Below are 24,537 nucleotides of genomic sequence, written 5' to 3' on the forward strand. Positions count from 1 at the left end.
CGGTAATTATATGGGGTAATAGATATTAACAAATCTTTTTGTGGTAATCATTTCACAGTATAAATGTATATTAAATCATTGCATTGACTTCAAACTTACACATTGGTATACGTCAATTATATCCCAATAAAGCTGGAAAAAAAAGTCATAAGAAAATTTTTTAAAAGTGAGCTCACTCGCATATTATTTCTCTCTTCAGCTAATAAACAGGAAATAGGACTGTTTTGTCCATGTTAAACTGCCAATAATCTAGCTCCGTACCCAGCTTTCTGTAGACACACACTAAATCTTTGAGTGACTGTTGAATCATAGAAAAATGTTTGAGGCACTTTTCCACCACTAGAACCTACCACCATTAATCAAGACAAAGAGGAGGACAGGGAAGATAATAAGCCCCCATCCTACACACCAAAAAACAAAACAAGACCGAACGAACCTCCCAGGACAAAGTTTTTGGCCTTTCCCTTCAGCATCCTTCAGGATTTCCAACCTTCTGCTGAAGAAACCACCTCAAAAAGGATTGTGGGGACCTGTATGGGGTCCATTAGGGGTCTCCCTTCTCTAACTCTCAGAACTTCTCTCCTGCTGTCTCCAGTGTTTCAGAGATATCAGCTTGATATACGTTGAACATAGCTAAGAACCCAAACTGGGCCTGCTGGTGGATTTCTCATAGCTCCAGGCTAAACATCTTTGGTTATCTGACAATCAGTATGTACGAATGTAATTATTTGTTTTCTAGGAGTTAGATGAGCAACATCGTTCTAAATTCTTGTGTTATTAATACATGGTAATGAAAGTGAAACATTAATGACTTAGTCAAGTGTATTAAGAATTTGAAGTGCTGTGCAAACTGAAAACTTGCATCTTAGAGTGGGAAAAAGCTCAAATGCACCAGATGGCTTGGTGACAGCCATTTTATTTAGTGCCATCTCAGCAGATATGTTTGATAGCCTTCAGCAAAGGCCATCAACTATGCAAGGGAGGTGCTATACCTGATTGTCTGGGAAGGCCAGGCCCAAAACATCAAAGGGATTGAGCTGAAATGTGCTTCTTTGTGTCTCAAGTGTGCACAGCCCTGAATGAGATATTAGGGCATCTCAGACTGTCAGTGAACTGTGGCAGCAAAGTCTGCTGGTGTGTCCCCCTCCCCGCACCTAGCTGTCATATCTATGACTGGCCTTAGAGTAACGATCTTCATACATCTTAAAATGTGATGGAATGGAAACAGTCTCAGACTAGGAGTCAGCAGAACTGAGCTTGGACCAACCCAACCACAGAGGAGCTGACTGGCCCTGAGCAAGCAGATCACTCCTTGGGTTTGAAAATTCTTTATCTCCAATCTGCAGATGATAAAACCTACCTCTCTTCCTCTCTGGGACTGCCAAAAAGATTTAAAGAGATAACATTTTATAATAAACAGACTATGTAGGAAGAAGAGAATGAAATTGTTTTGAGGCTGAATTTATTAATCAATTCTGTTTTATTTTTGTGTCTGGCTTATTTATTCTTATATAAGAAGCACATCATTCAACAATACTAGCTTTTTTATGTAGTAAATATTTACTGAAGGATTGTCTTTCTCTTCTTTTTTTTTTTTTTAGGGGAAATGAGTTCTATATGCTAGGCACACTGATGCCTGTTCCATAATTTATTCTGCCTGATAATTTCAAGATTAATTAAGAGTACTAAGGTGAAATGACAAGAGATAACTATACACAGATCTATAGATATCTAGATAATTACATAGATGTATCTATATTAGAGAGATAATCCTGTCATTTTACATCCTTAAAGAAATCTAATTAATATTAATTAATACATAGCTAAACAATCTGATACATAGCTAAACATCCACTAGCCACAACTCCCATCCTCCATCAAGGCTCTGGAATGCCTGCTTGTCCTAGAGGAAATGGAAAGAATTGGCCCAGGTCACATGACAGAAAACGGAAGGTAATAATGAGAGTAGAGAAAGTAGTGAAATAATTTCTACTTTTTCCATAGGGAGAATGTGCCCCTTTCTTGTACTCTTGTTTATTATGATCCTACCAAATTTATGGAGATGTCCTTGAGTCAGAAAGTATTAGCTAGATAGGAGACTCCCCAGGAGACAACTGAGAAGCTGAAACTCCCATGTCATTCTCCTATGAAAGGGGCCTGATAGTTTAAAGAGAAAAGATTAATGTGTTTAAAGTACTGACAAAATTTTCTCATTAGCCCACACCTACCTCCTGCTCCCAATAAATCACAGAAAACAGTGAGCATTACTTAGGGAGCTCAAAATGTAGAAATTCTGCAAATTCAACAATTTTCATTTGCTTATCTTTAATCTCTTCTTTGCTAAATTCTCCTTCTAACTCTGGATGTATATCTTAGATATTTCTGGATTTTTATCACCAGTTATCTCCTCTAGTTCTGTCCTAATGATTTCTCCTTATAATTACCCTGAGTTTGTTTATTAATCCAACCAACAAATATTTACTGAGAGCCTGCTATGTGCCTAGCACTGGTTTGGATACTGAAAAGAACATGAACACAAAACCTCTACTCCCAAGGATCCTCTAGTTGAGTCAGGGTTAATATCATTCAAACACCTTAAATGATATGAACATCAACACACACAAATAAAATAATTACTCTAGTAATCAGGATATAATAGACTATGCTTCAGTAACAAATAAATGCCCAAATTTCAAAGGCTTAACACAATAAAGGTGTATCTCTCATTCATGCCACAATGATACAGGTTGCATGGTTATTCTGTGTCGGTCTCTCCAAGTAGAAACTCAGAGTACTAGGCTGCTTTCAACTTAAAATTCTATCATCTCAAAAGCCTTTAAATTCCAGTCATAGAGATTTAATGTACCCCTTACTCTTTATTGCCTCCAACCAGAATTACACATTATTTCTTCTCATATTCTTTTACTGAGAATTAGTCAAACACTCCACCCAAATGCACACGAACTGGGAAATAACTGAGGAGCAAATAAATTTTTGATAAATATCAACATTCACTGACAGCCTTTGAAGACATACATGGACAAGCCCTGGACTGTCATATTACTTCGTTTTTTTTTTTTTTTAAAAAACTGCTCACCACCACAAGTCTAGTTACCATCCACCATCATACATTTGTCACCCTTCACCCACCCACCAATCTTCTTCCCCTCTGGTAACCACTAATCTAATCTCTGTACCTATGAGTTTGTTTTTGCTTTATTTTGTATGTTCTTGGTTTTGTGTTTTCAGATTCCACATATGAGTGAAATCATATGGTATTTGTATTTCTCCGTCTGATTTATTTCACTTAGCATAATGCCCTCGAGGTCCCTCCATGTTGTCACAAATGTCAAGATTTCATCCTTTTCATGGCTAGCATTCTATTGTGTTTATACATATATACCACAATTTCTTTATTCATTCATCCATCAATAGACTCAGGTTGTTTCCGTATCTTAGCTATTATAAATAATGTTGCAATGAACATGGGGTGCATATATCGTTTCAAATTAGGGTCTTGATGTTCTTTGGACAAATACCGAAAAGTGAAATAGCTGGATAATGTGGTAGATCTATTCTTCATTTTTTGAGGAAACTCCATACTGTTTTTCATGGTAGTTGTACCAATTTACAGGATCACCAACAGTGTACAAGAGTTCTCTTTTCTCCATATCCTCTCCAACATTTTTATTTCTTGTCTTTCTGATGATAGTCACTCTAACAGGTATGAGGTGGTATCTCGTTGTGGTTTAATTTTCATTTTCCTAATAACTAGTCATGAACATTTTTTCATGTGCCTGTGGACCACTTGTATGTCTTCTTTGTAGAAATGTCTATTCAGATCCTCTGCCCATTTTTTAATTGGGCCATTTGTTGCTTTGATGTTGAGTTGTGAGTTTTTTAAATCTATTTTTGTGTATTTTATCCTTATCAAATATATCATTTGCAAATATCTTCTGCCATTCAGTAGACTACCTTTTTATTTTGTTGTTAGATCCTTGCACTGTGAAAAAGCTTTTTAGTTTGATGTAGTCCCATTTGTTTACTTTTGATTTGTTTTCCTTGACTGAGAAGACATATCCAAAAAAATATCCAATGCCAAAGACTGTACTGTCTATGGTCTCTTCTAGGAGTTTTGTGGTTTTAGGTATTATAGTTAAGTTTTTAATCCATTTAGAGTTTAACTTTGCATATGGTATGAGAAAGTAATCTAGTTTGATCATTTTGCATGTAATGGTCTTGTTTTCCCAACACTATTTATTGAAGAGGTTGTCTTTTGCCCATTGTACATTCTTGCCTCATTGTCATAGATTTATTGACTTTATACATGTGAGTTTATTTCAGGGATGTCTAATCTATTCCATTTATCTATGTATCTAATTCTGTGCCAATTCAATACTGTTTTGAGTGCTGTAGCTTTGTAGTATAGTCTGAAGTCAGGGAGCATGATAACTCCTGCTCTGTTCCCTTTTCTCAAGACTATTTTTCTTATTCAGAATCTTTTGTGGTTTCATACAAGTTTTTGAATTACTCCTTTTAACTCTGTGAAATATGCCAGTGGACTTTTGATAGGGCTTGTACTGATTCTGTTGATTGCTTTTCACAGTTTGGAAATTTCAATAATGTTGATTCTTCCAATCTATAAACATGGAATATCTTTGCATTCATTTGTGTCTTCTTCAATTTCTTTCATTAGTGTATTACAGTTTTTAGCATACAGGTCTTTCACCTCCTTGATTAAATTTATTCCTAGTTATTTTATTCTTTTTATGCAACTGCAAATGGTATTTTTTTTAATTTTCTTTTTCTGATAGTTCATTATTAGTGTATAGAAATGCCAAATGTTTCTGTATATTGACTTTGTATTCTGTGACTTTATTGAATTTATTAATTAGTTCTAACACCTTTTTTTTTTTGGTGGAACCTTTAGTGTTCTTTCTATATAGAAAAGAAATCATCTGCAAATAGTGATAGTTTTACTACTTCCTTCCCAATTTGGATTCCTTTTACTTTTCTAATTGCTGTGGCTAGGACCTCTAATACTATGCTGAATGAAAATGACAAGAGTGGGGATTCTTGTCTTGTCCATGATCTTAGAGGAAAAGCTTTTAGCTTTTCACTGCTGACTATAATGTTAGCTGTGGGTTTGGCACATATGGCCTTTATTATGTTGAGGTATGTTCCTTCTATACCCATTTTGTTGAGAGTTTTTATCATAAATGAATGTTGAATTTTATAAAATTCTCTTTCTGCACCTATTGAGATAATCATGTGATTTTTTTTTAGACTTCATTTTGTTAATGTTATGTACCAAATTGATTGATTTGCAGATGTTGAACCATCCTTTCATCCCTGGAACAAATTCCACTTGATTGTGGGGTATGATCCTTCTAATGTATTGTTTGATTTGTTTTGCTAATATTTTGTTGAAGATTTTTGCATCCATATTCATCAAGGATACTGGCCTGTAATGTATTACTTCATATTTTGAAATATATATGGAATATTAATGTCACATATAAGCTAATTCTTAGCACAATGTCTGATCCATAACAGTCAATACATTTTTGAGAAATATAGAAAATAATAAATGATGTTAGTGGACCTAATAATTTATACAAATATTAAAAATGTGAGTAAATGAAAGTTTACTTGAAAATACAAGAAAGACAAACACTATACCATTTTATATTGCCCATACCTGACAAGTAAGTTGTACAGATAATAGGTATTTAAGACATGGAAGCAATCACCTTGAACTGGCATAGGCCATTATGCTGTTTTGCTTTATTTTATTTTGTTTGGTTTTGGTTTTTTTTCAAGGTGGTGGAATTTGGTTGAAGAAACAGTAAGATTTGGACAGGGAAAAGGTCATGCCTGATAGAGACCTTTGTGATCAAAGATCAAAATGCAAAGTGTGTTTGAAAATCACCAGATCAAACAATTTGGTAGGATAAGATCAACATAGGGAAGTTACTGCGAGAAAAGTTTGGAGAAGATTCAGAAATTTAAACTTAAATGACTATCTGCTACTTATAAGATAAAAGTTTTAAACAGAAGAGTAGCAACCGTAGAGGTCACAGAAGGTAATTTTGGCTCCAGTTGCTTTCTAGATATAGATCTTAGGCCAAAGTCCTGCCTTAAAAAAAAAAAAAACAAAAATTGGAAAGTAAATACAAAGAAAGCATAAACTCCTGCACTAAACCAATGTAAAATAACTGCCTCAACATTATAGTAATGTCAAACTATAGGGACCAAGAAGTACAGACCATGAAATTGGTATAGCAAACTATGGACAATCTTGAGAGCTCTGGGCATCTATGAATGACAAATAACTCAGAGATATGAAATGAAGTTAGAGTTAGGTTGGATGCATTAGTCTAATAGGATACACTGTCTAATTATTCAGGAAAATAATTTATACATATTTATACAACATTTATTATTATATAGAAAATATTTATTTTGGAGAGGGAATGGGTATAGATAAATGGGCTCTTGTAGGTGTTTTTATGGCTCTTTTTAGGAGGTTTGTTTTTAAAAAAAAAACAAAAAACCAAATTTACCACAAAATTGAATCACAGGAAAGGTTGTTCAATTTGCAGACATTTCAGCAACTATTTCCTTTTAAATGTTTTTTTCCTGATGTATTTAAATATGGCTCTATGTTTAAATAGTTGACTTAAAGACTCTAAAAGTAGTACGCAAAGCATTTGGTTGCAAGGTTATTTCCTGGCAATATTGTTATGCTTCATCTGTAATTTACTCTAAAGCAAGTCAGTATGTTGTTGGAAGTCAAGGGGTTAGTTCAGATATTTGCAATCAAGCCACATGATATTGAGTCTTATGAAGCTACTTATTTTACCAAATGAAAAAGGAAATCCTAACAACTCTTATCAATAAGAAGAATATAGCAAAATGCATTTGAATAACAAAGGAATGAATGACAGGACTGAATCCATTTAGCCATTATCCTGTCCATAATCTAGACCAGTGGTTTTCAAACTGTGGGATGCCACCCAATTGGTAAACCATGACATCAGTTTAGTGGATCACAAGATTGCATTGTCAAGAAAAGGAATAGATCCAAACATAACTCAAATAGTAAAGATAGATATTTATGAAAATTTTCTTTTAGTTATGTGTGCATGTATATATTGGAATACAATGCAAAATTATTTCTTACTGTAGGTCAGGGTCAAGAAGTTTAAAAATAACTGACATGCAGGCATTATAAAGAACATGCATAATTTTAAAGTCATCTCCAAATAAGAAAGTGGCTATTAGCATTCATTGTGATCATAGCATAGAATCATATTCACAAATTTTTTTCTTAAGGATACTAGGTAGATCTTGAGAGCATCTTAGTATTTTTTAATCACTTCCATAGACAAATTTCTCTGTTAATTATGGTAGATCTATCTCTTCTTGATAGAGAGGAAACAAAATTGGGATTAAGTGGTTCTTCTTTATCTGTTTTTCTTATTCCATTTGCTCCCAGTGGAAGAGCAACACCTTTCTAATTTTTGCTGTTCTGAGCATAACTGAAATCAGACTCTTTTTGGTCACCGACATCTTTACCTGAATTTACTCCCTCTGCCTTTAGTTTCCTGATCCCATTTCAATTTATTTAAAAATATATTATTTCATTCTGATTGATTTTTGTCCAACTCTATAGTTATCTTGGGTCATGTGACTTTTTTTGACTAACGATTGTTAGAGGGATGAATTCATTTGAGGTCTCCTATGCCGCAACAGTAAATTATTTACCTACCTCCCCTTTTTCTCTCTGTCATTTACAATTTCATATCATTTGATTGTTTCACTTATTGTTAACCATCTATTTCAGGGTCCTTTGGTATAAGCATCCTTAAATCCAACTTTCCCAACATTTTGCTTTCCCTTGGCTATATCTTATCCACATTGCTGAGACAAATCTCTTACCATATCATTATCGCCTTATTCTCCACTGACATCTGGTCTAATTTATTTTTCAAATGTCCACTCCCTCTTCGTTCTCAAAGATGCTCTTGGCCTTTTGGTAAATCCTTCATCTTCTCCTGCCTCACTTGACCTTTCTCCTCGGCTATCATACATGATTCTTCATTCTCCAATCCAATTTGAGCACAAAAGCCCTGTAGCTATTCCCTACATAACAGCTCCCTCAGATTTCAGTATAGACTGTATGTTTTTTCTCTTGACATTATTCTATCTTTGTTTCCAAAAATGGTGGCCTAGCTTAAGTAGGCCTTTTGTGGAGAGACAGTTTTCTCTATTTCCTGAAATATTAAACAATAATAGTAAACTGCAGGATAATTTATTCTAATTTAATGAATTTTGGTATTATCATTCTCCTTTACATAAGGCAAACAATGCTAATGATTCTGAAGAACTGCTCTACCTTCCTTGCCCTCACACTACAGAGCATTTCTCCCTTTTCCATTCATCACTGGGACAAGCCACATAGCACTGCAATGACCATGTCTGCAAAGAGGTCAATGACATCTCAGCACAGAATCAACCACCACCAGCTTAGCAAAAGCGACCCAAAGGCAGATTTTATCAAACATTTGACTCTCATTTTTCCCTTCCTTCTGAATGAATCCTATTTCCCCTTTGCCTGTGTGCCATTCCCTCAAACCCAATGCTCTCAGGTACCTAAGATCATGCTTGATATGGCAAAAGATAAATCTGATAGCCTAATTGGTAATAATAGGCTACTGACATAATAGTCTGTGTTACCTCTCACAAAAGAATCTTCTTGAGAAAGGTAATATTTAATTCAAACATATTGGGAAAGTCAGGCTCCCTTAAATGTGTTTCCGGAGAATTAGAAGCAGAGGTGACTGGCAAAATTGTACCATGCAGGTGACTGATTTTTGCATCTTCATATAGATTTGACCCAGAGCCCAATTTGGAAAAGGACTTGTTTCACTTTGTTTCTACAGAGAAATTCATCTTCTAAAGAGTTCACACCTTCTGTCAGGCAAAGGCAGCCCGTTTCACATTGCTCATTACCTCTCTACAAAAATCAAAGCCCAGTGGCGATCCCCATATACCTTGAGCTCTTTGGAATGTGAACAGTATCAACTACAGAGAACTGACTAACATAGTGCCTAATTATTAACTCTGCCATATTTTGATTGTTCAATAAATTTAGAAAGATACACTAAAGTAGGAAGCATATTAATTCCAGATAGAATATAATTAAGATCTGTAGCGTTTTTGCAAAACCCTTCCCCTCTGCAAATATTAAGAGCTGAATTTACATGCTCTTCTACTAAGAGAAAATGGCATCTGAATTGCCTCAGGAATTAACAGTTTTAAATTCTGGTTGGACCCCAGGTGCTAGCTCTACCATACTGCTATCTTTTTTTAACAGAAAGTTGTTAAGTTTCCAGAATTCACAAGAGTCTGGTTGGCTTCTATCCAGGACAAGAGTGTAGAGGAGAGGTAATCAATATGACTTAGTCTATCCTGCAAGGTTTATTTTAAAGATTACTTTGAGTTATGGTATGCTCTCTGCGAAATAGATCATGCTTACAGAGTAAAGCAGATCCATGGAGGTGTCTTGGATGGGTCTTCAGGGAAACAGAGCAAAATGTCATGAAGCCCTCAAAATCTCTGATTCTATTTTATGAGGAGTAGGGGATCGATAGTAGTGATTGGTAGAGCCCAGTTGATGAAAAGGTCCATACATAACACAGGAGGATGCTTCTAGCCGTGATTAGCAGAGGAACCAGGCTGCAGCTTAGAGGCAAGAATTAAAGCTGCATAAGCAACATGAGCTAAGTCCAAATACTGGGTAATCTAGAGATAGCCTTGTCAGAAAAGCCATGCTAGGGAGAATTACAGAAATCAGTTTTGGTTGTAAGCAAAGCCTTGTTTAAAATTTCAGCTTGCTAGATACTAACAACTGTGAGAGATTCTTCGATTCAAGAAAATTGGAGGTAAATGCTTTGGGATGCCACTGTGCAAATGACATGGTTGAGTTCCAGGAGAGAATTGTGTTGTCTTTATAATGAGGTTGGGAAAATCTTCACATACTGCTACACCATAGTAGCTTTTATTATCACTCCAAATATTACTAGTAGGTGAAATAAAAATCTTCATAAAAGTCTACTTAAAGTGCTTACATTTCTAAATAGCTGCTATCAATTTACTTCAGTATTAATTCACTTTCTCAGAATTAGTAGCGTCCTCTTTTTAAGTCATTCAGAGTTTGCGATAGGTGAGAGTAAATTCTCTGACAACTGGAAAACTTTAAGTAATAGATAGCAACCATAACAGGACTGCTTTTGGTAGTGATGGGAGAAGCAGATGGAAGCTACTGGAAGTCCACTTGACCCATGAACCTGATCAGATAAAATACCAATAAAGGTAGTTTGACTAAAGTTGCTCCTCATAAGCTCTGCATTCTGAGGGAAATTTCTTGGCTCCGTTGCTTTTACTCACTACATCTCCTCTCTGCCGCTAATGCTTATGCCTGTCACTCATCTTGTAACCCTTTCCCTTGATCCTGCCATTCCTTCTAAATAGAGGACCGATTTGTAACCAAGTCTGCCTTGATTTCTTCATCCTTATCTTCAGTTTAACCACTTAATTCCATTGCAGTCTGGCCTTTATCCTCATAATTCCACTGCAACTAAATTTCTCCAACCTTATCAATAGTTTCTTCTATAAAATCTTCTTTCAGATTCTGTATGACATTTAATATGTTAATCATCTGCCTCCCTTTTAAGAACTGGTTCTCATCTAACCTCTATAATTGCTCTTTCTTCGTTCCTCATGTAAACCTTCCAGAGATTTCCCGTCCCTCATTACCCCTCCCCACCAGCTGTTACTCAAATTTTATTTATTTCTTTGACCCTATGCCAATAGCCCTCTGCTTTCTCTCCTTGACAGAGTTCTTGAGGCTTCAACCATCATTTTTACCCTCCAACTATTATATGCCAGGTAACACTCCTCATATATCTCTGACTAATTAATCTTCAAAAACTATTGCTTTGTTTGCATTGCTCTCCATTTTAAGAGCAACAAACATGCCTGGATTCTGAGACCCAGTATGCGCACTTGACCTCTTCCATGAAGCATGTTGGGACCAATTCTAGTTCAACAATGTTACCTTAAGCTTTTCTACCGCTTTTCTGTCACTCGATCTAGAATGTACATTTCACTGCCTTTCATTATCTAGCCTCTCTAGATCATCAGTCTCAAAAGATAACAGACTGTAAGATTCCATTCATATGATGTTTTCAAAAAGACAAAGCTACAGTTACAATGAACAGATCAGTGGTTGCCAAGGGAAGGGGAGGATGTGACTATAAAGGGATAGCACAGAGGGATTTTGGTGACAATAGAACTGTTCTGTGTCCTAATAGGGGTGGTTGTCATGTAAATCTATCCACGTGTTAAAATTCATAGAACTTTACACCAAAAAAGTAATTTTTACTGTATGATCATTTGAAAAATAAAATTTAAAAAAGACTTAGGGTTATAAGTAACTTTTCATCTCTTTTTCATTTTCAAAACTTAAGAGTGGAAAGGAGGCCATGAAAAGAGTAGAATTGGTCTGTGGAGAACGCTTTTAAAAATGAGATTTATCTTCTGGGTTACAAATGCCTCCATGATGAGAGCATGGGCACATGTGGATTGGCCATAAATATGAAGAGGAAGCATGAAGTAAATTAAAGTTTTAAGTGTCACTCAGCCAATGTAGCAAAACTAGGCCTCCAACAATGTCTTCTCATGGATTGTAGCTGTGAATGAATGGGACAGTAGAAAGCCAAGGGCTAAGAACTAGGCACAAAGTATTAACTCCGAGGGAGACAGAACTTAGAAGGTATTTGGTCACAATTCTTTCTCTTAACCCCAGGTCATTAATAACTAGTAAAGAATCCAAGTTCATCTAGATTCCCTAGCTTCTCCATGTTTTCATTTCCCATCTTGATGGAAACAATTATATTTTTACACAACCAAAGAACAAATATGACTTGTTTCACAATTTATGGAGCTGACTGCATGTACTTTTGAGGACATTATCATTATCATAAGTTATAATTTTTTCTCCTTCTGCAGTTTGGGATGCAATGGGAGGCAAGGGGAAATATAGCATCTGTGACTCAATTCTGATGCTACATTCATGGCTAACTGCCTGACTCTAGGTGAGCCTTACCGAAAGTTTTCATTCTTCGGAAAGATTTTCCTAGTCTTTTATAATCTTTGTCAATCAAAAGTTACCATCTCAGGGACATGCTTTCCTTGCAAGCAGCTAGAACTTCCACACACTGTTAAGCAGAACTCTTTTGACTCAGGGCTCGATCGATCTATCTTAAGCTAGAGGCAGTCCCTCTTGTGAAGGTTATCTACAACAATTTCTCTTACTGCCATTCACAGCTGGAGACTTTCTTATTGAAATGTAATCAGCACCATAATAGCCTTGATACTCTTCTCAATGCTCCCAGTGATCTCTTTACAGGCCTTGAAATCCTGCTCCTTTAGGAAGACTGGGTCGAGCGTAAGAGTTTGTATAACATCTATTGCCATGGCCCCAGGCTCTCTGTGGGACATCTCAGATATTATGTGATGGACACTTGCCCCTCCTGAAGCATCTTATCCAAGCGTGCTATTCCAGGTTCAAATGCTTTCTTTCCAGGAACCAAAAAAGGACTTGAGTGTAAACTTCTTCATAGACACTGGGATCAACAGGGGAGAGCTCTAACACTTGTAGAATACCTCATCCCAGGGCTTTGGGCTAGATCCCCACGATGTCAGAGGGCACCAAGAAGACCCAGTATATCATTACTACCCGTCTCCTCTACTCCAAGCACTGCGGCCACATTCATATGGGCATTATCTCAAAATCATTTTATTAAAGAACTCTGTGTCAGGTGAAGAAGGTTTACTTAACCACCTTCAGGTACATCCTTTACGGAATTTAACAGGCTTTCTTAACACTGGCAGTCTGTATAACCTTGTTTATAAAGAAAAAGTAAAAAAGAAAAAAAAAAACTAAGGCTCTTGCACAACTTTGGGATTATTCTTAGAGCCTCACCACCCATAGGAAAACAGACCCCTAAGTGGTCAGGTAGCACCTCCCCAACCCCCTCCTCAGCCCTTGGAGAAGAAGCACAACAGTCATGGAAGTGAAAGGATATCAAATAGACAAAATTCAGGTAAACTTAATGCTAAACATCCCAGAAGCAATCTCTAACCAACAAGGAAGGCTTCCTCATTCTTCCTCACACTTCAGAGGGAAGATTCTGAACCATATTTCACATTTCATACTGTCTCCTAGAGTTTCCCAGTAAAACTAAGACCACTGACTCATAGTGAAAATCTACTTATTAATACACAGGTATCCCCACTTTCTAAAAGTTCACTCTATACCACTTCACTTTTACTAAAGACCTACATTAGAACCCGTTTTCACTAACTGAAAGAAATACAGGATCAGCTGTGCTTTATCTGGATTTCTTTTCTGCATCCATTAGCAAAACTTTGTAAGGCACTTGCTTCTTCGCTTTACGCCATTTCAGCTTAGGAAGGTTTCATAGGAACACTCTACTTTTGGATATCAGGGGAAATGTTTACTATTTATTGACTTCCCTTTCTTCCATCTCTCACTTCCTCACTCACAATGCTTCCTAAGGTAACTTTCAAAAAAAAAACTTATATCCAATCCTTGTCACAGGATTTGCTTTGAGTGGGGAACCTAATTTAAGACCGTGTCTCTTAATCATACACAAAATTTCTGTGATTTCAACTGCTGCCAGGCTTTCTGCTGATCGAATTTGATTTATTTTTATCCACAGAATATTTATTGAAAGCCTACTAGACAGCCAGAAATTTTATATTATGGAATTCTTAGGTTAGAAAAAGAAGTAAGTGCTGCAAGTAAAACAAGTTGTGCTGGAGTGTGTAAAACTGGAGTAATAAGAAAAATTACAAATGTGAAAGACAGAAGAGGGAGCGCAGAGGACCCAAACAGAGGGACTGAAGGAGGTGACGACGGAGCTAGACCTTGACGTGCAACAGGATTTGGGCGTCCACAAGTCCTGAAGAAGAGGGGATGATGAGTGACGACACTGAGACAGAAAAGCATGGGGTATGTGTCAGAAACAACAAGCAGTTCCACCTGTTCCAAGTACAACACATGATAAGGACAAGCAGAGAAAGATAAAGATGGAAAGGAAGGATATTGTCAGATAATTGATTCTCATGTCTAAGTAGTGTATTAAGAAAGCAAATATTTGAAAAAAAAAGTCTCAGTTTATCAGTTCAGGTATACCACGTTTACCCCCTTATACTCCTGTCCCTATCCCTCTCTGTCTAGGTTCTTTGCTTTTTCCCTTTTCAGTATTAGAATATGATGTTGCTTTCATTAATTTCCATATTTATTCTTTCTCCCTCAGTAACAGATAAGTTGTCAGATGATCTGTTTCATATTAAGTATCCAGTGCTTTTCATGATATCCTGCAAATAGTAGGTATTAAATTTAAGTTTTGTTAAATACATGAGTGAATGACGTATTTTTATGGCTCTAGTACTTTACCTGATATTTCTCTGATAAAAGGTTCTTCACTTTCTCTTCTTCTCATACAATCAGTATACTCAAACCCAAATCAAACCCACAATATCTAATGTATCCCATGTTTTCCAGATGCACACAAACAAATATAACTTAAATTATGGTTACATATGATTTGAGGGTGTACCAAAAACCTATCTGAGTCTGAGCAGGCTCCAACACCTTATTTAATCAAACCTGAACAAAGAGCTTGACTATTTACTCTCCTGTTACATCTGAAGGCCCAGCCTTAAGTTGAAGGAATGGCTGGTTGCAATACAGAGCTGGTCCTTCCACCAGGTAAGATGTTCCTGCCACATCACAGGTGAGTACAAGAAAGCAGGGTGGCATGCTTTTGTTCTGAGTGGTGCAAGCTGTTGATTGATCTAGCCAGGTCTCTGTCTCTATAAGCCTACACACCTCTTGGTGACAACACAAATTCTTGTGTTTTGGTGTTGAGTTGTGATGTTAGGTACTAACAAGAAGACCATTAGACTGAGGTGGCTCTCATGTCTTGGTGGCTGGCTTAGGCAAACCAAAATCCAAGCCTGTAAATGTCTCAAGGCTACAAAATCAAAATCCAAGGATAACCAGTCACAAACAGCCTACTATAGGCAATCAAATAACCTCCTTTCTTTGCTTCCATACCATCTCTATATAAATCCCCAGCTCCTGTCAATGAAGCACTCCTAACCACTTCCAGTTTGGCACTGTCTGATTTGAATCGATTTTTACTTAAATAAACTCTTAGATTTTTTTATATGCCTCAGTTTATCTTTTAACATAGCTGAATGCGCTACAGAAACCCAAATCTCCCATCTCTAAAATAAAGGATGTATGCCAACCCAGAGAAACAACTTCCCAGGATTTACCATAAAAGGAAGAAACTCTTGAACAGACAGATGGTATCTGTGACCACTGACCTAAGCATAGGTCATTCCTCTAGTCACGCAGGAGTGGCCTGAACACATTACTGCAACGCTCTTGGGTAACAGGATGTGTAGAAACTGATAGCCCTGCTAACTACTGGCTACAGACACATCAAAAAATAATCAGAGCAGATAAAGGAAGAGGGCGTCTCTCCCTACCCAGAACCTAGAGAGACATGCGCAGGAACTCAAAGAAATCAGCATAGTTAACCACTAGCTGTGATTAGTAATAGCAGTAATCATAATAGGAGATAAAAAGAACATCACAAGTCAAATTTAAACAACAACAGGAAAATTACTAGATAAAAGAGAAGACAGGTGGAGATAATCTTAATTTCAGCCTGAAAATGCTGGATTTTGAATCTTTCTAAATGATCCTTATCCTTTCCAACTTTCATCATCTGTGGCCTAATTTTTAAGCTAGCTCCATCAGTGCCTCTTATTTTCATTTTTCTAGCCCAAACTCCCAAATGTTTGCCTGTTTACCCATCTTTCTCTTCTCTCTTTCCAGATCCTCTTTCTTTTCATTTCTTTATAACTCCCTGTCACCCATACTTGTTAAAAATTATTTGCATAGAGCATTCATCGTAACTTCATACCCTAGCAAAGTGACTTGCACACGGAAAGTTTTTAATAAATATTCATTTAAGATGACATCCCCCCTCTCCTTTTGCCATAACTCCCCACCCTGCCAAGCCAGGGAGCCACTGGTCTTTTTGTAGGTCACAAAATAAATGAAGTGCAAGGATTTCACTTTAGGAAGAAACAGGAATCAGGACTTTTGTCACTGACTTTCATGAACTGGGCTTCCAACTTTTAAATGTGGTGCATAATTGACACTTTGATACTTTTAGGCTATGGTGTATTCTCACACTCTCATGGGGAAAAAATACTTGCTGACACAATCAGGAAACAGATGGTGACAAAGATCTTATACTTTGGTGCCAATCAATATGTTTTACTTGCCACTACTAAAATCTCATTTGAAGGACCCAGGAATTTAAAGGAATTTTTTTCTATCCTTTAAACACTATTTTTAAGTATCTTCAGGGCTGAAAAGTTTTACTTCATTTTTCCTCTTTGATTTTATTCAATCAATTCTAGAAGGGTTTTGGCTTGTAGCTACCAGAAAATAATGAATTAAAGTATTTTGCTTTTTACCATCAATGACAGAATAGTGTCTTAACTCTTGCCCGCTACCATCAAAACACCACCTTTGAGCACAGCAACCCTAACCTTGAAAAATTAATCTTCTGGAGAGAGATGAGTTCCATAATTGTGCACTGACATAACGACTGAAATGTTTCTCCCCATCCCTTCATACCTGTTCATTTACATAACAGTGACTGCTTGTCAAACAGGAAAATGAATGGAATATTTCTAGGAGGGGTAGGTAGTAATAATATTCATAATACAAAATAATTAGTGAGTTGAAACTCTATGTTTGAGAATGAGTTGTATATCATGTTTCACCAGGAGCTCCTCCCCTAGACCAGAAACTTCTAAAGAGCAAGGACAATGCTTTATTCTACCTTAGAGTCTGCAGAGCTACATATCTAACAAACATTTGCTGAGGTGAATCTGCAGCAGTCTGTGAATTGGCCAGACAGATGTCCACCAAAAGAAAGCTCCCTTTGTTCATGTATCTGTAGCATATTTGATTTGCACTGTGACTTTTAGGATTTGGATATGTAAGGAATTTGCAGGTGAATGAATCTATGTATCACCCTCCCAGGCAACTGTGGGAGCTTGACTTGATCAGCTATGTTCTATTTCCTTGTGCTTTTCTCCTCTACTGCTTAAACTGGTCACTAACATCTCTCAAATAATTTGAAAATATTTGTTGAGTATGAATCCCATGGAAGACAAAGGAAGAAAACTAAAACATATTGTGCATATACTTCATGCCAAGCACACATAAGATATAAAATTTAACCCTCAAACAACTGTGTAAGGAAGCTGTTACTGTTATTCTCATTTTACAACAAGGAAACAAAAGTTCAAAGATATTAATTAAGTAGCTTTACACCACATAGATTGTAACATAGCTGGAATGTAAACTTAAGTCTGCTTAGTTGCAATATCTGTTGCACAGGAATATTAATTTTACTTTAATTTCCTTGAGTCTACACAAATTCTGTGCATCCACTTCTAGGATCATAAATATGTCATTACTTCTGATTTCTCAGTTAGTTCTTCAGCAACTTCCCCAGCAAGATTTTAGTTCTGACATCTTAAGAGAGTTCTGATGTAGGTTTGTTTTTCACCCTCATTAGCAGTCCTTCCTAGAAATCCACAAACAGTCTAAAATGTGCAGATCTTACTCTTCTTTGTATACCAGACTTCCTGAGAAATTCTACAAACTCTAAACTGGTTACAATCTGAGCAAACAAGTTTTTGTAGAAACAAATGCATGGCATATATATCTCATAATTCCTCTGCTCAAAGCTCCAATAAATCTCCGTTTTGCTCAAAGTACAAAACATTTGGCTTTCCAATGTCCTATAGGGCATTACATTACCTAGGCCACCTCCGTTGCCTCTCTGGCAGTCCCTTCTACTGTTTTCTCCCTGACTCGTGTTCTCTGGCCACACTGCCCTTCATGCATTCCAGTTTTGCACCCACATCAGAGTTGTTGCACTGGGATGTTCCCCCTGCCTGGTGCCTTCTTGCCCAGATTTGCAGACAACTCACTCCCTTACGTTCTTCAAGTTTTTGTTCAAAAGTCACCCTGTCAATAATATCCACCCTCTATTAAAAGTTGTAACCAAATGAGCAAGAATTTTCAATCTTCTTTACCCTACCTAGCCTTTTGGGGTAACATTTATCACTTTCTAACAGACTATATTTCAACTATTTCTTACACTCATTATTTATTGTCTGTAGCTGCCACCAGAATAAATGTAATTTCCATGAGGACAGGGATTATTTTAAATTTTGTGCATGGATATATCCCAAGCACCTAGAAACAGTGTACATGGCAGATACTTAATAAATGAATAAGTATGCATGTAAACACATTACATTTGTGAACTCCCAAACACTTGATACTCTCAGGTGTATCACACAATATTAAGAATCATAATAATTACCTGATTTATGAATTTAGATTCAACCCACCCGACTTCACAGTTCTTTTGCATCAATAAATTCAACAAGAGTACGTAGCAATGAAGTCACAGATCCAGCTGCACACGTTCCTTTAAAAGGTATCAGATATATTGTACATCTTCTTAGAAAAAAATTACTTATTTGAATTAGAGACCTTAAAGTCCCCATATGGGGAGGGAAATACTCTCACATAAACTGAATAGTACATACACAAGTCAACATAAAAAGACTGGTCAGGCTCTAGTTTGTGTTTTCATCTGTCTCTCTCCAGCTGTCTGCTCCTTGTTCAGCTTCCTGCTGCCTCTTTAAGTCCATGCTCTTTTCTAAGGTATAGCCCTCTCATTCTCCCAGCTCAGGAGGAAAACAGTTTTCCATCAAACATGGTGCCTGGGCTCAGACTGCCTTAAGCACTGCATCAGATTTATTGCGGGCTTCATCACTTATCAATAAAACCGGCTTACACACCTTGCTCTATCTCGACAGCCATCTCTCCAGACATCAGGAACCAAGGTTTACGTAGACCCCTGACTTTATCTGGGCCCTGTGATGTACAATATCGTGGCAACAAGGTCTTTTCTCTTTGTTCTGGGGAAACTTGAGCCATAATGTGCCAGCCTGGTGTTCATGCTGATTGTGATAAAGAGCAGCACACAGCTTTTTCTCTCACTCTTCTTTCTCTTCTCTCCTTTTTTTTTTCTCTCCTCTCTCTTTTAAAGAAACAGGTGTTGGCACGGATTAGAAAAAAATTACATCATCTTGAAGAGAAGAGGAGAAATGGAAAGGAGGGGAAAAATAGGGGGAAAAAAGTGGCAACCAGACCCAAATACATTTGCACATATAAAGCTGTTCTAATGAGAGCCAAATTGATTTGACATTCAGTGGCAGTTTGAAGCCAAGAAAAGCAAAGCAGCCTACAAAAGGCCTAGCTCATTGTTTATGGAGTGTCATACTCTATCATCTGTGAGACCAATAACAGGGAGGGGAAGGCCTTTAAAGGCAGGGTGTGTACTGGGAAGGGCTGCATGGATACCACCAATGTCAGATTTGGGAGACGGATTGAACATGGCTTCCTGAGCTGAGATGGTGTTTGTCATATGATGCAGGTGTTCTCTGCAGTTTTTACATTAGCCAACCAGTTTGTAAAGTATCAGTATTCTTTGAGAATGTGTGCTATGCCCAGAGAGGCACATTTTGCATTGGTCTGGGGGAAAAAGTGTTGTGCAAATATTAACCAATGAAAGAGAGCAATGAATTACATGTCGTTCAAATGGAGCCATATGCATAATATAGACGCATCATTATCATCACAAAAACGTTTGGTTCCCTTATAGCAAGCAATGAACATTGTAGGTGTGCACATGTATGCAGTTGACAGAATGAAGAAAATCATACTAAAATAGAAATTCTTTCCATTAACCTATTTTTCAAGAGAGAAGCTGTATGGTCATTTCAGTACTGTTAACCAGCTAGGGATTTACTGTTCTGCAGCTCACTGTTAAGAATACCTGGAAAGGAATGAGGTGTTTATTAAATGTCAGCACATGACAAGGAGGATTAAGTAAGTCCTTCTAGAAATGTGTGAAATGCTAGAGTGTTATGGTCTGTGTATAAAGAAGAGTTCCTCTTTTCCCTCCTCTCCAGCCTCAAGCCCAGTCTAAGTATTATTTTGATATTAGATTTGGTATAAGATTCAGATATTAGTGTTTACTTTTGGACCTCAGAAAGGAAAGTTGATTTCATTGCAGGGTATTGCTGAGTGACAGCAAATACAAAATTTCAGCCTCCTTTGTCTCAATTTTCTAACCACTTATAGGGCTAAGAATAGAATTTGACCTTAACTAATCTAAACTTCACTGTGTCTCTCTGGTATAGACTTTACAGCACATAAAATACTGTGTATGAGACAAAGAGTAAATATCAAAATAGTGTTACAGGGAGTATACTAATATACCCTGAATAAATTTAGAACTCCTGCTAATTTAAACATATATGTCTTTAATATAAATTCAAAAAGAGAAATGGAAAGAATTATTGATAGAAATAACAGCACAGATTAGAATTTTGTTATTCACATTTATCTCACACAGGTATGAAATCCTTACTTGATATGCTTTGGGACTTAATAGGTCTTGGTGGTTCTTTGCCCCAACTGCTGAAGGTCAGGGGTGAGGGTTCTGAGGAATTACAAGTAAAGAACAACTGGAATTGTTTATGAAGGCCATTGCCCCCAGTTACCTGCATTCAGATAGTGGGATATAGGCTTTTTATAATACCATTATGGGACATAAACATCTCATTCTGAATCAAAATAGAATCCTTTAGCCTGTACCCTGTGCAAGATACAAGAATGAAAGCTAGGGCAGTGGTCTGGCTGGGACACCATGTTTAAAACACAGCTTCTCTTCCTCCCTGCCACCACTACATCAATGAAGTCACCACAAGGAATTCAAGTCTACAAACATTTATTGTGCCTACTATGGCTTAAACCTGGGAATGCATAATTAAATAGGACCCTAGTCTTTACTCTCAAGAAGTTTACCATACAACAAGGACCTAACACATAGCACAGGGAACTATATTCAGTATCATGTAATAACCTATAATGAAAAGAATTTATGGAAGCCTTACATTAAAACTCAGCTATCTTTCTGCAGATTATGTGGCCAAGGAAAATAGGTGTTCAAAATAAAATTATAACTAATTATATAGTGGTTATTTTCAAAATTCTTTCACATGGATGATTTACTGAGATAATGTCAAAGAATTTGGTCATTTAATGGGAGAGTTAGAATTAGGATCTGATGGACAAATTATAGTTATACAATTGTTAGGGACCAAATGTTTTTGGCCCTTCCTCAGAATCATATGTTGAAACCCCACTGCCACCCCAAACTGACGGTATTAGGATGCAGTGCCTTTGGGAGGTAATTAGGATTAGGTGAGGTCATGAGGGTGGAGCCATCATGAATGGGATTAGTGCCCTTAAAGAGACACCAGAGAGCTTGTTTCCCTCTCTGCTCTCTGCCGTGTGAGGACACAATGAGAAGTTGGTAGTTTGCAGCATGGAGGAGGGTCCTCACCAGAACCCAACCATGCTGGCACCCTGATCTCAGACTTCCAGCCTCCAGAACTACGAGAAATAAATTTTTGTTGTTTATAAGCCACTCAATCTATGGTAGTCTATTATAGCAGCCTGACTAGATTAAGACATCAGCCTAAAAGATCTGGCATGACTAGCGTAGGTCCCACAGAGAGCTCATTAGAAAGATGAAGATCTTCAGGATATTTCCTGGCTTTAGAAAGGATTTGCTCCTATTTAGATTTGGGGGTATAATTTCTATGAATACCAATAACAAAACAAAAATGATTTGAATTCTATGTGTAGGTATCCAATGACTTTGAGAAACACTTTAGGAATAATTTGGGTCAAATAAGTCTATGTTCTGTAAAGCAGAATAATTAATCCAATGATCACTTTTTAGGCTTTGTCATATAAACGATCCCTCTGATTGTTTAAACTAAAATAGCTGTCAAAATTATTCTGCCCTCACTTGATAACTGATAAAGAGCAACCTGCCTATGTTCAAATATCACCTCTGTCTCTTATTAGCTCAGTAACCTGACACAATCTAATAAGCCCTTTGTACCTCAATTTCTTCATCTGTAAAGTGGGCATACTAAAGAAGGTACTATATAGATTAAACAAGAAAAAACACTTCAGAAAGCACTCAACATATTAGACTAACACTGCTAACTATGATAATAAGTTTTAATTTTAGGAATATTCCAACAATATACCTAAAATAATTCAATAATTGTTTTATTAGATTTGTGGTGAAATACTTCTTTTTCAATTTTGGAAACTTTATTTCTTTAATGTTGATGGCAATATTAAATTAGTTAGGGAATGTAATGAATGATGGCAGAAAGTTTACTGATCGATCATTTCTACTAATCCAATGATATTCCTTTTAAAAGTGCTGGTTGCTTGTACTTATATTTGCCTGCCTACATATGTCTTTGTTGGTACATGAATATATAGCTCTTCATAGTCACCAAGTTAGCAGTCTGTTTTTTTGGTGTGAAATTTTATCAGGTTTTGTGGAGTTTCCTATTATGTATGCCATCACTGCTTTTCCTCATAGGCCATGGATGTCTTTCTGTAAAGTTGACCACCTTATCCTTGGTTGAACTACTTTAAAATCCAGTATCAAACAAACATATATGCAGCTCTGTTTCAGAAGTTAAAGCTGTTGGTAAAAATTCACGTTTCTTTTCTCAATTTTGTTCAAAAACTGTTACTGGGCCAAAATACAACAATAATAATAGCTACTCTAACTGGGTGCCAGGGAGTAGGTATTAATGTCATCTCTACGTCACAGATGAGTAGGGAGAAGTGCAGAACAGAAAGAAAGCATCATACAGCTGTTACACAGCCAAACAAGATTAGCTCCAATCTCTCAATGCTCTTAACCTCAGTTACACTGCCTCCTGGGACTATATCTGAACTGTCACCTCACAGGGATCAGAGCCCTCAATGGCCAAACAATGAAGGGACATCTAGACAGAACAAACTGCCTGCTCTTTCAGGCTCAAGGATTAGGGACTGCAATTAGGGTAGCACATGCAGCCCCACAAGTTCATGTTTTACATGACACAAGACACTAGCAGGGCATTGGAACATTTTTTTTGTAAGTGCTGCAAGTTAATCTTCAGGAGTTAAACCTATATTTTTGGTTATCATGAAGCTTAGATGAAATGCCTTTATGCTCAATAAACATATGATTAATCATAAAAAATATAAAATAGGTAAAAATATTAATCCAAGACCACTGAACTAATCAGAAATCTGACTTCCTACTTTAAAATTTATTAATTCTTGTTTAATATGGGTATTTTGTGTAGTTCACATGATTATGACTTGCTATAGTCTAAATAAGTTAATAAGTAATATTACTAAGCATTTAGCAAAGTGATTTTGCCATTATTTCTGCTGCTCTCTCCTTACTTTGCACAGACTGCCACGTTAAGAAATAGCATGTGACTTTTTGCCTCATTGCATCCGAGAAAGCAAGATGGGTCAGGCTGTGCTGGAGCCATCCGAGAAAATACAGCCAGGGTTCTCGCTCTTGCCACGTCTGCTCAACCCAGCATGGTCTGATCCAGAAATACGACCTCAATATGTACAGCCAGTGTTTCTGCCAGTACATGGAAGGATATCGGCTTCATTAAGTTGGACTAAGTGAACATCCTTGAATGGATCACCCAGCACATCTACCTTATACAGAAACAATGCTAATTCCTTGTATGTAAAATAAAAATCTAAAAACTTCAAAAAAAAAAAAAAGAAAGAAAGAAATAGCATGTGAAATAATAGGAGACACCTGAGTTCTCTATTGACCCATGAGTTTGGTGCTCTGGAAGAGATAGTTTAGTGTTGGATTTCAACAAGCTGAAAGCATTATGCCTTTTCCCCAAACAGAGATGCGTTCCTGTTTGGCAAGCCAGAACAAGTTCATTATTTTCCATGCTGTGTCATAATGAAATTTATCCTATTGAGATCTCAGGTATTTGAAACTTTAGTTATCAGGCAAACAATCTTAGATCACAGCTTATAACATTGACACCAAAAAAAGAAAACCTGTGATTAAGCAAAATGTAACAAAATCCATCATCATAATTTACACATAGATAACCCACAAAATATATTTACACTCATTTTTTCTACAGTTCAAAGGAGCCTGTATTTTTTTTCTAATTTCCAGTCCCACAGTCAATTAGATACAACAAATTAATGAGTGAAGATTGCTATTTGCAGATACAATGAGAGTACAAGGATGTGCTAGTCAGCAGTGTGATAACAAGAGGGAATGTAAAGAAATATAAGAACAGACATAACTTGAACTTTATTCCCACCTGGAGCCATTT

At 36.8% G+C, this 24,537-nt stretch overlaps 1 protein-coding gene and 1 long non-coding RNA gene across 4 annotated transcripts in view; one reads left to right on the forward strand and one right to left on the reverse strand.

Moving 5' to 3' along the window:
- The window catches only part of LOC140696838 (uncharacterized), a 486,199-nt gene that overhangs the window by 389,250 nt on the left and 72,412 nt on the right, over positions 1–24,537 (reverse strand). The gene's annotated exons all lie outside the window — the stretch shown is intronic.
- LOC140697092 (small ribosomal subunit protein uS14-like) lies at positions 16,963–23,841 on the forward strand. The gene is made up of 2 exons (XM_072963928.1): positions 16,963–16,976; positions 23,694–23,841. Exons 1-2 carry the CDS (start codon positions 16,963–16,965, stop codon positions 23,839–23,841), a joined length of 162 nt encoding a protein of 53 aa, XP_072820029.1.

Source organism: Vicugna pacos, chromosome 6 (genome assembly GCF_048564905.1).
Source record: "Vicugna pacos chromosome 6, VicPac4, whole genome shotgun sequence".
NCBI classification, from domain to species: domain Eukaryota; kingdom Metazoa; phylum Chordata; class Mammalia; order Artiodactyla; family Camelidae; genus Vicugna; species Vicugna pacos.